At 27.6% G+C, this 14,265-nt stretch overlaps 1 protein-coding gene across 1 annotated transcript; it reads left to right on the forward strand.

The window, feature by feature from the left end:
* Positions 1 to 10,442: 10,442 nt before the first annotated feature.
* On the forward strand, positions 10,443 to 11,039 carry LOC132932787 (zinc finger MYM-type protein 5-like). The gene has a single exon (XM_060999150.1). The coding sequence runs from the start codon at positions 10,443 to 10,445 to the stop codon at positions 11,037 to 11,039; it is 597 nt and encodes a 198-aa protein (XP_060855133.1).
* Positions 11,040 to 14,265: the final 3,226 nt, after the last annotated feature.

A 14,265-nucleotide genomic window follows, 5' to 3' on the forward strand; every position in this document is an offset into this window, starting at 1 on the left:
ATATCGGAATATTGAGAAGAGAAGGCTTGAGGAGGGTACCCAGCATTTCCGATTGAGACATGGAACTTGTACAATAGAGTCTTAACTGAACAAATGGTAAGACATAAAACATTTTTAAAAATAATCTTATGTTTCTATACAACAGTAATAAATTATAGTAGTAATTATTAAACAATTATTTATTAAGATCAAGTTAGGAAAAGAAATTAACACATGTTAAAATAAAAGTACTATGGAATTAATTAATTATTATGATACATTTTTATAAAAAATTGAGCTCAATAATTAATCAATACAAAATGTATAGTATTGGTGTAGCATTTGCACTGTATTATACACTCATTCATTTTGTTATACAATTTATATGGGATATTCAAATTTCAAACTCATATAATATAATATAATTTATACACAATTATAGGTTGTGTAAGATATAAATGATATAAAATCTTAAGAAATTAGCATCTTTTTTGGTTTAAGTATAGATTGTTTCATTAATTAATAATGTATCATGGGAGGCACACAATTACAATCACAATCACAATATAATATAATAAATATACAATTTTATGCATACTTAATATAATATTTTATTATTTTATTTTATTTAAATTGTTCTATCTATTGCTATATTATCATTATTTAACTTTTAATTTAAAATAAATAAATATGATAGTGTGTCAGTGACCCAACTAAAATCAAATGTTAAATAATATTTTTTAAAAGTGTCCAATTTATAAAATTTACAGATTTTAGTCAATAAGAATAATAAAATTCCATTTATGTAGTAATATTAAACCAATTTTTTTTATACTTTTAAAATAGCTGATTTACTTGAATTGGTTTTGTTTAAAATAGAAAACAAACAACGTAGCAGAAGCTTCTCATCGGCGACTGCAAGCACAGCTCAGCATGAATCATCCGACGATCTGGCAGTTTATAATTGAATTGAAAAAAGTTCAGGCAGAAAGAGATCTGTATTATGAGTTTCTTGTTGGAGGCCATGAACCACCACCATCAAAAAAAAAATATGTCGAAGCATCAGACCGCATTTTAAATTTAGTTCAACATTTCAGGGACCGTAATATTATTGAGTATTTGAGAGGTTTAGCCCATAATTTTGTAATGGACCATTAATAAAAAATGATAATATTCACTGTTTCACAATTTCTGCAAAAAATAATAATTCACAAACCTAATTTAAGTTAAATAATAACCAAGGATAAAAACATACTTATTTTATAGACTAAATTGGATATCCTTTATTGCAGAGAATTTAGATTCATGAGGTTGATACATATATCTACATTAAACAATTTGTCTAAATATTAAATTTCTTATTTAATAAATACCTATTAATGTAGTGTAGTCACAAACATAATAGATACCTATTTTAATATTCAGTGGGAATAACTAATAGGCGATATTATGAATTAACCTAACCTTAGACCTTACAATCAAAAACTTATCAGAAGTTAGCCTCTTTTAAAGATCTTAACAACACATAACTACATAAGTAAATAGGTAATAATATTTTAGTATATTACTATATGGTACATGGTCATAAATTATGAATATCCGATTACAAATTATAGAAATATCAAATATTTTACTTATCATACTTAATAATTATGAGTTCCAATCTAATTTTAAAGGTGAGTACGGAGAGCTTAAAAAGTCATTAGAATGACTCAAAATTAATATTCTATTTATGTCTATGGTATATTGGTATTAATAAGTAACATCATGTGGCTTGAATTTTGAGTTAATTCACTTACCTATTCGTCATAAATGTTAAATTTCACGTGCGATTCACTAATATTAAACTATTTAAACATATAAGTCAATTTTACAAGTTATACTCACGTTATTTAAGTTGAAAAGTTAAAAACGTCAATCAATAGGTAGGTAGTAGATAGATGATGCGTGCTGAGTAGTAACAGACATGAGACAACAGTAATCAGTACCAACTATAAAAATGAAAAGTAAGAACATTAACTACCCAGCCAGACGCCAATACCCACCAGCGACCATAGAATGACAGATAAATAAATTAGTAATTAGTTATTTTTCATACAATACCTGGAAGCGATAATATGCATTGTGCATATAACTAAATACTATATACGATCGTATATAGTATTTGATATAACATTACAACTACTTACTGCTCAGTATTTAAGATTACTGATACTGATTTGATTACTGATATGATTACTGGTAGCATAGAACAATTATACTGGTAGTCTGTTGAATAGATAACAAAGATATGGGCACAATTATAAATTATGGATAATAACCGTGGTTGTAGCATAGACCTAATACCAAATACTATATACGAGTATACGGGACAGCTATGGTAAAAACTGGCGTCCAGTTCTTATCAGTTCCCCCCGAGATTGTAGTTGTGATTGCCGTAATTTACCCCTTAAAAATAAATAAGTTTATACCTATATATATCATATTTAAGGAGTAATTTTAGGCAATTTAATAGCAATCTCGGGGGAATTGATGAGACAGATCGCCAGGTTTTACAGTAGTAAGTGTACCGTATTGTCGTATATAGTATTTGCTTATACTAAGGTTCCATCTATTACATAGACATATCATACATTGAGTAAAAAATGTCATGTATTTACGATCATTTGTTTTAGAGTTACACCAAAAACCAAATTCAATTTTGTGAAAAACAGATTTTGCGTAAAAATTCCCGTTATTCTTTACTTTTTATTTTGTTTTTTCCTGGTGCTTTTGAAAACTTACTTTACTTTTGACCCCCCAAGTACCAAGTAGTTCTCTCCAAGGTTTATAGATAATTATTATCTATAAGCCTTGGATTCACATTCCTATCAGAAAAGGTCCTGTTGAAGAAAATCTATGCATTTGTACTGTCCTTAAAGGTAATAGCAGACACAAAAAAAATACTTATTATATTATACAATTGTGATAGTAAAATATTCATTAAAAAGCAAAAAATTATTCCAATAATTATCAAAATTATTTGTATGTTTGGGATCAACAGTATCTAAATTATGAATAAAAAATTAAAATAATCTATTATAATATATTATTATTACATCTTATTAGGTAAATCTTCTTAAATAAAAAATAAAAAACAAAATGAAAATTAAAATATAGTATACTTACCTACATTAAAATAATATTAATGTAATTTGTGATTTCCAATGACCAACTGAGCAAGGTAGGTACTTGAAAATGTTAAGCACCCTTCTGCATGGGAAAAATAAAAAGTTGTACACAGTAAAACTGTGTTAAAATTGTTGAACATTATCAAAAATTATTCACATAAATGTTAATAAATATAATTTTTTTATGGTAACAAAATAATTAGGCGTGGCTGCATGATTAATAATTAGAATATGCTAATATTCTGTTTGAAGGATGTATATAATTTATTATATTGTCTGATGTATATCCGCTACAAGCAAATAGATTTATAAATCTAAAAATATTAATAACAATATTTAATATTGTGGTAGGTAGGTACATGATATTGGTACCTATAACGACTATAACTTATAAGCTACAAATCATTGGCACAAATAGGGGGGGGGGAGAGGACTTAATCTCACAATTCGAAGTTCCGTACTTAGTACTATAAGCATATATAATTTTTAGAAAATAATATAGGAAGATCATGGGGTTTTAGTGTCCCATCAAAATATTGGGCTTTTTGCGCCTATGCTATACGAATAATAATATATTATACTTAAAATTTTTGTAAGTGAAAAAAACACTGGTTCCTGTTATATTATAATAGTTCGATATTTCCATGTGATTATTTTATTGTTAGTCACTAACTTTTACATTTTTTTACGTTTTTTTATGTTTTGAGTTGTTTTCCATTGTTGAGACAGATAAAAATCATTACAGAGTGATATATTATGAACATTGTATAATGTATATTAGATATTTGATACAATGGTCAATGGTGAATGGGTCACCAAATAAATCATAGATACACTTATCACTTACCTATGTTATATGATGCAGGTACCTATTATAGGTACACTGTTATGCGAGTTGTATTACGTAAATATTACCCATATTAAATAATAACAATCAATGATTTAACAATGTTATTTTGAGAATTCCAGAGTATACCTACCAATCCTGACCTAATTAATTGTTCTAATATGTTAATAGTTAATACGGCTGAATCCTCTAATTTGACTTTGTAGCATATATAATGGGTTAGCTCAATTCACGATAAAATAATTTTCTAATAATTGTATAATTTTTATTTTGAAACAAACTTTTTTTTTAATCTTACTTATTTAAATAGTTAATATAGTGCCTTTTCTTACATGGTACCTATGTATTATGTAACAAATATGAATAAAGTTCAATTTTGGATTTGAACGTGGCCCGTGCGAAGTACATAAGAGGTTATCAAATATCTGTAGTGCCAAACAAAGCAATATAGACTAAATATTACGAACTAATAATTACATTAAACAGTCAGGCATTATTGTATTAATTGTAGGTACATTTATCATTTGCATGTTTATTAAAAATAATAAATCTAGATAATAATTTCATAATTCTTGTCACGTGCCATTAAGCCTACAAAATATGTTGTTATTTTTTCTTTCTAAAAAGTATTGTTTTGTGGGACTTTGTTACACTATTATTTACTATGGATTCTAAAATAAAAGCGTTTGCCCCCGGCCCAACAGAGTGCAAGAACTGAAAGCGAATGGCTCCACCCCCGTGAGCATGCCTATGGGCTGCGCATTTATGCACAAACTGAAATTAAAGCTGCGAATTCCAGTAGGAGGGGTGATTAAATATATATGATTTGAATTGAGAAACATATCGAAATTTATGTTTCAAAATCAAAAATGTGATAATCGGGGATATAAGCATGAAATATTGGGGGTGGTGAGGTTTGAAAAAATTGTATAATCTTTGTACCTAATACCTATTGCTATACCTATATTAAATGATAGGTAATAGGTAGGTACATCCAGGGGCGTCATTTCAACTTTTTTTTTGTTGGTGCCAAAATGTTGGCAGGCCATTCAAATCATTACCAGGCCACATAAACATTTTTTTTTTTTTTTTGGAGGGGGGGCAAAAACTAGAATTTTTGTATAATTAATTTAATATGTCACTTATATTAGTATGAAAATATCACACCATTGTTACTATTTTTGAAAAACTATGTGCACTGTGTAGGTACTTTTAATGTATTTATTTTATATTGTAGATAACAGTGTACAGTGTTCTACACTCGGTAAATAAATGTATGGGTATAAAACACCTTTATAATAAAATACCTAACCGAACCCAACCTACACATTTTTTTCTCCCTGCATACTCAAAAAATATAATATAGCTACCTAGCTTAATAAAACCATAAATATATTTTATGAATACCCTTCTTCACAATATTTGTGTTATAATTTTATCAATTATAATATTGATGGACCAGAAAGCCACATCAAACATTCTTGGAAATTAAAAATTAGTACAATACATTTTTTTTTTTTAATACTGAAAAAATATAAAATATATGTAATATAAAACACTTGGGTATATCGGCGCTTTTATTTATTGTTGGCAGGCTAAAGAAGGCGTTTTAAAAAAAAGTTGGTGCAAATTTAAGCCCCCCCCCCCCCCCCCAAATGACGCTTCTGGGTACATCATTGGTATTATTGATATTTCGTGGGGAGGTTAACCCTTCGCGGCGAAACGGTCGCGGCGAAATGTCCAGCGGCGATTCGGTTGCGGCGAAACGGTCCGCGGCGAAATGTCCGGCGGCGAAAAAGTCCGCGGTGAAACGGTTCGGCGGCGAAACGGTCTGCGGCGAAATGGTACAGCGGCGAAACGGTCTGCGGCGAAATGGTCTGCGGCGAATCGGTCGCGGCGAAATGTCCGGGTTCGTGTTTATCGTGCTCTGCGCTGATATCGTGGTTCCGTGGTTACATGATATGGAAGTATACCTTATACTGGGTTAGCGTTAATCACATAACAATCCGTTAGTAGACAAATGGTTAAGATAATAACTCGGAACTAATTTAATCGTGACTCGTGGTCGTAGGTATTTTATTTTTGAAATACCTATTAGTTCTTGTATAATATAATATAATTATTGTCTTATTCGCCACATATTGTATTTTACGTATTTTATTTAATAATTTAATACTTTATCAATCATATAAGTACCTAAATTTACTTATTACACTTGAATTAGATGCTTGGTGATTACATTTGTACAATTTATTGGTAAGTACTAAGTTTTACTAGTTGGTAGTGGCCAAAATTAAAATAAATAATACAATGAGTATGTCATTAACTTTAGACATTTTGATTTCAGTTTAATCATTTATACATAATACACTATTTTTGTTCAAATGTATACCTAACCAAGGAACACTGGTACTTACTGGATAATACATGAGTTGTTATACAGTGAAGTGGCATAATATGACAACACAGAAATATTGCGATAATATTTCCATATTATTTAAAATTAGTCATTACAATACTCAGCTGGACCCTGGGTTTTTCATGAAAGTCTATACCTACTCTACAAATGTTATATCAAAATCTCCACTTTTTAGTTCCTAAACTAAAAGTGAATAGAAAATTATTTATCTACATAATATGTGATGATTCAAAATCAGTTTCACATAGGTCATTTTACCTAATTTAAATATGCCATAATGGAATCAGCTACCTATGACACACAATTCAGAAGATTCTGTATGTTAAAATTATATTCATACTGCTATGTTTAATTACATTTTAAAATGGTAACTGTGAAAAATAAAAATAATTTATCACATATTGGATTTAAATATTTCAACAGACTACAGAACAAAATAAAGTATGTATAAATATTTTTAATTATAATATTATTAAATTATTATATTGAAAATTCAATTTTTTAGATATTCAAGACAACTGCAAAGAAGTGGGAAAAATGTAGCTGGACTAAGTGCATACATATTACAAATGATGTGTATTGAAACTAAAAATGTTGTGAATGTTAATGTTTTGTACTTTGTATGATATTTTAATTAATTTAAATGAGGTGACAACATCAATCATTACAAATCAAAAGATAAAATAATGTATGTTGTGTTTAATACACACAATATAATATGTAGATTGTGTAAATCAAATAAAGAATTTAAAAAAAAAATAAAATAGGTATGTGATTTATAATTATTTTTCAGTTATTACTTTAACAATAGTATAAATGCTCAATGTAAAGTATTTAAAAAAATATAAATGTATTATTATTAATATACATATATTTTTTTTAATGATATTAGTATTACATTGTATAATGATAAATACTTAATTACTTTTGTTAATGATTGGTGTTGTCATTAAATAATAATTAGTACTAAATTCAAATAAGAATATTATTAACACCATTTTTAAATTTTACTAAGTCTGGGGTGATTGAAAAGTTTGTTTTAATTTTTTGAATACATGTTTTATCTTTACTCATATTTTGCATAACTGCAAAACGAACATTTTGATTAAACCGTATCATCATTTTGAAATAGATTTTTCATAGTCCTGGGCTTATTAAAGTAAAATTGTTTAATGGTTCACGATAATATCAGTATAAAATGTGAGAAATTCGGTCGTGAACAGGGTTCAGGGCTGAACAGAACCTAAAATCATCAAATCAAACATTTAAATAATCAAAATTAAGCAATCTAAAAAATGGTTATTCTCTCCCTAGTTTTTGTTAGTGGTTATCACTTGCATCATATTAAAGTAGAAAATATACATTAAAAAATTTAAAATGTGTTAAAAAGAACACTCTAAAATGTGGGGTGCTATAATATTTCATATTTTAAAAACATTAAATTGATGGCATTTCACTATAATAATGATAGTTAAATCTAAAAAAAACAAGGGGTGCTAAATTAGAGCTTGGCGTGCTAAAGACCCTTCTGTGACAATGGTCTCAAACCCTGTTCATGACATTGAGAATATGATTTTTTTTATAATTATTTAAGTTTATTAGTGCCTTATGTATTTGCATGTATATCATTATTATTTAAATACCTATCTATTGATTAAATTCATGTGATTGGTCAAAAAGACCTAGTCCTACCAAGTATATTACAACTATTGAAGTGACCTATGGCGAATTATTTATATTATACTAATATTTGATTTGGAATTGTAAATGCATTAAATTGAAATTGTAAACATAAAAAAAAGTATTAATAATATTAAATTAGTTCAGAGTTATATTTATTAGGTATTATGTAATGTTAACTTGTTGAAAATATTATTTAAATTTATGTTGGTATTGTATTTCCAGATTTGTAATAAATTGTAATTTTAATACCACTGTACAATTAGTGTTATATTATGTGTAAAATTAATTTTTATCTTGATTCTTTGGGACTATAAAAAAAGTTAAAATGTTAAATTCTCACAGACCCTAGTGTTATGTACTTGTCAAACTTCTTTATTCGATGTGCATGTGCCTAAATGATATTTTATATAAGAAGAAGTACAATATTTGATTTGTTCAAAAAAAAAAAAAATTATTATTAAAAATATTAAATCCTCATAGGTATTCTGGTATTTACATGTTTATAGTATCCATATGGTAAACAGTAGAAAATATAAATATTAAATGTATAATAATAATTAACACATTATTTTGTATTAGTTAAATCTACCAAAGCTATACACAGTTATATGTATATTATTAAAATATGTATAAAAAAAAAATTAAGTTAATTTATTGTTAATATTATGGTCCATTATATCATAATTTGTACATTTATTATTAATTGTTATTGTATACATTTATCATTGAAATACAGATTTTTAATAATTTTAGAAGTTTTATTATCAGTAATCTAGTTGTTGCAACTGTAGTACAGACTGTCTAATTGAGTAACAAAAACAGGATTTTATTTGTGACATAAATTAACAGTAAGTTACTGCTACTATTTATTTTGTAAATACACATACTGGTAACACTGTATTTTCTTTATGATAGACAGTTGAGTTGTAATGATCTCGGTCTTAGATTATAAGAGTGATAAACCATGGACAACTTATGGACTAAAATAATTCTGTATTTCCGTATGTTACTCTATGGTGTGTTGTAGTCGGCATAGAATAGAGATTAAATCGTGATCAAATCTACAAACAGAAGCAGTCCAATTAGCTAGGTATACGTATACCCAATAATATGATCGTCTGTTATTGTATGTAGGTATTATCAGCTATCAGGTACAAAGATAATCACCGCTATATCTTGGGTCGAACGATATCGAATTTATTACTTATAACTTCTGGTCTTTATAATTGATAATAATTATTACGACCAATGACCAGTGCCGCAATCACCTTCGTGGGGTAAAACTGTGTGACTCCCTGAAAAATCGGCATAATAAAATACATTTAGGGGCTCTAAGTACTTTATGAATTGATTTGAAAAGTGTAATATCTTTTAACCCTGGGACATAAAAATCCTAGTAGAGATAATATCTACTGACGAGGTATAACACATTTACACACAATAACTACCTCCCAAAACCACCCAACTTTGAGGAACAATATCTCATCAACGGATTAACGAAAAATGAAAATTTGAACGTAATAATTAATGAAAAAAATAGTTTTATTCAATTATGAAATTTTAAGTATAGGTTACCATTTGAAAATCAAAAGTTGATGGTGGTTTACCTAATAAATATAAGGGTGAAAAATATAAAAAAAATATTCAATTCTAGAACAGCGTAAATCTACAATTTTGAAAAAAGTCAATACTTTTTCAAATAATGAGTGTTGTTTTATAAAAGAATCACCCTGTATATTTACCTATAGTTAAATATAATGCATTTAATCAAGGTTGAGATATTTAAAACAACTTAATAAAATTGAATTTTTATTTTATTGCAACAATAATTTGTATTGTTTAGTAAAGAAATGTATACAATTTAGTATAGAATATTAAATATTTATTTGTTTTATTTTTAAATTTCTTATAAATCATTCACGTTTTAGATTTAAGTAGGTATTTTTGATTTAACTAATTTTAGTTATAAAATATATTGTTAAGTTATAACAGCTAATATAAGCTTAAATCGTATAAACTAACCAAAGACCATCACAAAAATACCTTTTTTAATTTACCTTTAATTTATAGAAGTGGTTCCTTCAAATTCTGATACAAGTCCATCAATATTAAATACAATTATTATACCCAAAGAAAAAATTAAACATAAAGTTATTTCAACAGAGATTTTACATAATAAATTATTTGAAACAAAAACGGTATCGACTAGTGATGAGGACTATTATTCAGCTATAGACAGGAACAGAACTAATTGCGATAAAGTAGACACCATAAACATACATTTTACTGATCTTGGTACATGGCCTTAAATATTACAGATACACAAAGGACATATTTAGTGAAAATGAGGTACAATTATTCCGAAATTCATGATTTTAGTAATTCGGAAAGAGACGGTAGAAATGTTAAGTCTGACTGGTTTTATAAGATACTTATGAATGGAAAAAAATTAAAAAGAACATGGCTCAGCTATTCTTCATATAAAAATGCACTTTTTTGTGTACCTTGTAAATTGTTTACTAAAATAGAAAACTCATCCAACATATCAAAATTAGCATACACTGGCTTAACAAATTGGAAAAAAGTTACCGAAAAAATTCCATTACATGAAAATTCACCAATACAAAAAAAAAATGTGTGTTCTTGGACTTCATTGGAAATGGCATTGAATCACTGCGAGGGTATAGATACAGATTTGCAAAATTCTATAAGAAAAGAAGAAGATCACTGGAAATCCGTTTTATTGGCAATTATAGACATTATAATGCATCTAGCAATGGACGGAAGAGCATTTCGAGGATCTAATGAAATTATTTCTAGTGTGGGAACATCAAACCGAAGTGGAAAGTTTTTAAATTTAGTTAATCTAGTGTCACATTATCATGAACCGTTATCAAAACATATTGAAAGACATAAAAAAGGTGGTCTTTCTTATTTTTAACAGTAAAAAAAGAACAAGTTAACTGCCTTTCAAATTTCACTGATCTTGCCACGAACGCCTTGAGTATCAATTATGATTCTCAGTCTACTTATCCAAGTCGCCCTAATATTTTATTGTCAATTTGCCACAATCGCCTTGAGTATCAAATATGCTTCTCACCAATATTTGCCACCCTTGCCTTGAGTATCATATATGCACACATTTAATTCATGAACTGCCAACTGAGTATCAACTGTGATTCTCAATTCAATTTGTGCATCAAAAAATTCATAGATTTTGCTACAAATTGGTTTTATGGGCGGTCTAAAAATGTTATTTTTACTATTTTTACTCTATTTATAAAAATATGACTTATTAAAATTATTAAAATTCATGTTCTAACATTGTAACCTATTACCTAACCATCAGAATTCAAAATAATTAGTAATGCATATTAAAAAGGAAACTATATATTGTAATTTATTTTTTATTTGGGATTTTGTATAACTCAAACAAAATGCACAATCTATTATAAATTTATAACAAGTGTTATATTTATTTAGAAACAATATATAACAACATTGCAAACATAATAATATAAAATATACTTCCTTAGTATTCTTTATAATATAATATTTCAAAATAAAGTATTATACTTTTTATGAAAATAAAAATGACAACACTGTAAATAATATAATAATAATTTAACATAAAATATACCTCCTTAGTATTTTTTAAAATATGTTATCTGGAAAATCAAGTGTTATATTTTGTATAAAAAAATATATAACAACTTTATAAATATAAGAACAATGTAAAATAAAATATTATACTTCCTTAGTATTCTTTATAATATAATATTTCAAAATAAAGTATTATACTTTTTATGAAAAAAAAATGACAACTTTATAAATATAAGAACAATGTAAAATAAAATATTATACCTCCTTAGTATTTTTTAAAATATGTTATCTGGAAAATCAAGTGTTATATTTTGTATAAAAAAATATATAACAACTTTATAAATATAAGAACACTGTAAAATAAAATATTATACTTCCTTAGTATTCTTTATAATATAATATTTCAAAATAAAGTATTATACTTTTTATGAAAAAAAAATGACAACATTGTAAATAATATAATAATAATTTAACATAAAATATACCTCCTTAGTATTTTTTAAAATATGTTATCTGGAAAATCAAGTGTTATATTTTGTATAAAAAAATATATAACAACTTTATAAATATAAGAACAATGTAAAATAAAATATTATACTTCCTTAGTATTCTTTAAATGTTATTTTGAAAATCAAGTGTTATATTTTGTATAAAAAAGTATATAACAACTTTGTAAAAATAATAACCTACTTTTTCTTAATCACACAATGTGTATTAAAGATATATGGCATACAAAAGAATTTGTTACAACCCAAACATTTTGTTCTGATTTGCCTAGTAACAAGCTGTGCATGTTTGCGTCCACCTTGGAGAACCATTTCTTTATAACATTCGGAACAACGTCCTCTAAACTTTGTTTCCTCTAATTGGTGCTTTGGTTGTTCTGTAGGTATGTGAAGAATATCATTTTTTTTAACTAAACATCGTACCAAGTGTTCTCGAAATGAAGTTACGTTACATTTTTTTTTAGTAACTTCTTCATATAAAGATAAAGCATTGAGCACAGATGTGTTTAAAAGAAGTTCAAAAGCTATTTTCTTATACCACTTTAGAGTCCGTCTAAGTGGATTGTGGTATGAATTTCTTAGATCGCATACGTCAACAAGTGATTTTCCTTTATTATAGTCTAAAATAATATTAGGTTTTTGTATCTCTTTACCATAATTATTAATAAAGGATACCATTGAAGCCTTGTGTTTTGTTGAAATTACCAACACATCACGTTTATCTTTCCATTTTAGTACAGTGACACCTCTATTACACTGTTTAGCCATATAATCTCCTTTTTTTAACTTTTTTCTGTATCACTTTTTTTGGATTGTTCTTACGGTTTGAACGAAGGGTACCTACCAAATGAGTCTTCCTATTCAATAGTTCAATTGCCAAATCGTAACTACTGTACCAATTATCAGTATACATAGTCCTGCCCATGTCAAGGTAGTCTTCAGCCTAACACAACTTTTGTTGATACTCTTTGTACTTTATCAGCTTCCTTGCCTGCATATATTTTAAAACCAACTGTGTAAAAATTATTAATGCATAACTTAAATATTTTAATGCCATATCTGTGGCGCTTATTTTGAATGTATTGTTTAAAAGAAAGTCTGCCGACGAAAGGTACTATAGATTCATCAATACACATCGACTCTTTTGGGGTACATGCAAATTTATATTTAGCCATAAGCATATCAAGTAATCCTTTTATTTTGTATAAACGGTCACCAGGAGGACACATATTATTATTGCAGCAATGAAAAGTTCTCAATATCAGTTCAAATCTTTTTCTTTTCATGAAATCAGGTATATTTGAAGCATATAAAGTATCTTTTGTCCAGTATGAAGCTAGGGTTGGTTGTAGACTTAGCCCTGATCGCGCCGGGAACGATACAATTATAGCTCGTGCGCCCGGTACAGCAATACTTGTACGCAACGTTCACACACCGATCGACTTGTGTTTGTGTGTATATATGTTATAGCGACTCAAAGGAAGTGGACGGGTTCGCCGTGCAAGACCAGAGAGTGCTAGAGTGTGGTGGGTGTGTGAGTGTGTAGATGTGATAGTGTGTAAGCTTATAAAATAATGACAGAAAGGTAACTCTATTTAATAATGGATAACACGGTTGCTGGTAAAAATGGTTGTTGTATTGTACACAAAATAAATAATTATTTGTGGACACAAGGAATATAAAAAAAATCACAGCAACATAAAGGTATAAATATGACTAATAATATTGTGGCCCTTCTGGCCCAACAGGATATAATAATAAATAATAAATAATAACTCACAATTTGGACGGTGCACGGCTGGCCAGCTGCTACCCTTGCCTGTATAATAGTTTTATAATAAACACACAACAATAATAATATAAATTCACTGGCTATTCAAGCCAGACAATAATTTAAATAGCAATAACTAAGTACAGTTATAATATGATACTGTTTAAAATAACCCGACGATTAGCGTTGCGGTATATGCCAACAAAATAATAAAATATGCAAACGGCTATTAGAGCCGATGCTAACTATATAATATTTGTGGCGATTCGCGCCTATATAAACAATGA

The sequence above is a fragment of the Metopolophium dirhodum genome, chromosome 1 (assembly GCF_019925205.1).
Source record: "Metopolophium dirhodum isolate CAU chromosome 1, ASM1992520v1, whole genome shotgun sequence".
NCBI classification, from domain to species: domain Eukaryota; kingdom Metazoa; phylum Arthropoda; class Insecta; order Hemiptera; family Aphididae; genus Metopolophium; species Metopolophium dirhodum.

Bases quoted from the DNA above. Each gene is read 5' to 3' on its own strand.
- LOC132932787 (XM_060999150.1), top strand. From the start codon at position 10,443: ATGAGGTACAATTATTCCGAAATTCATGATTTTAGTAATTCGGAAAGA.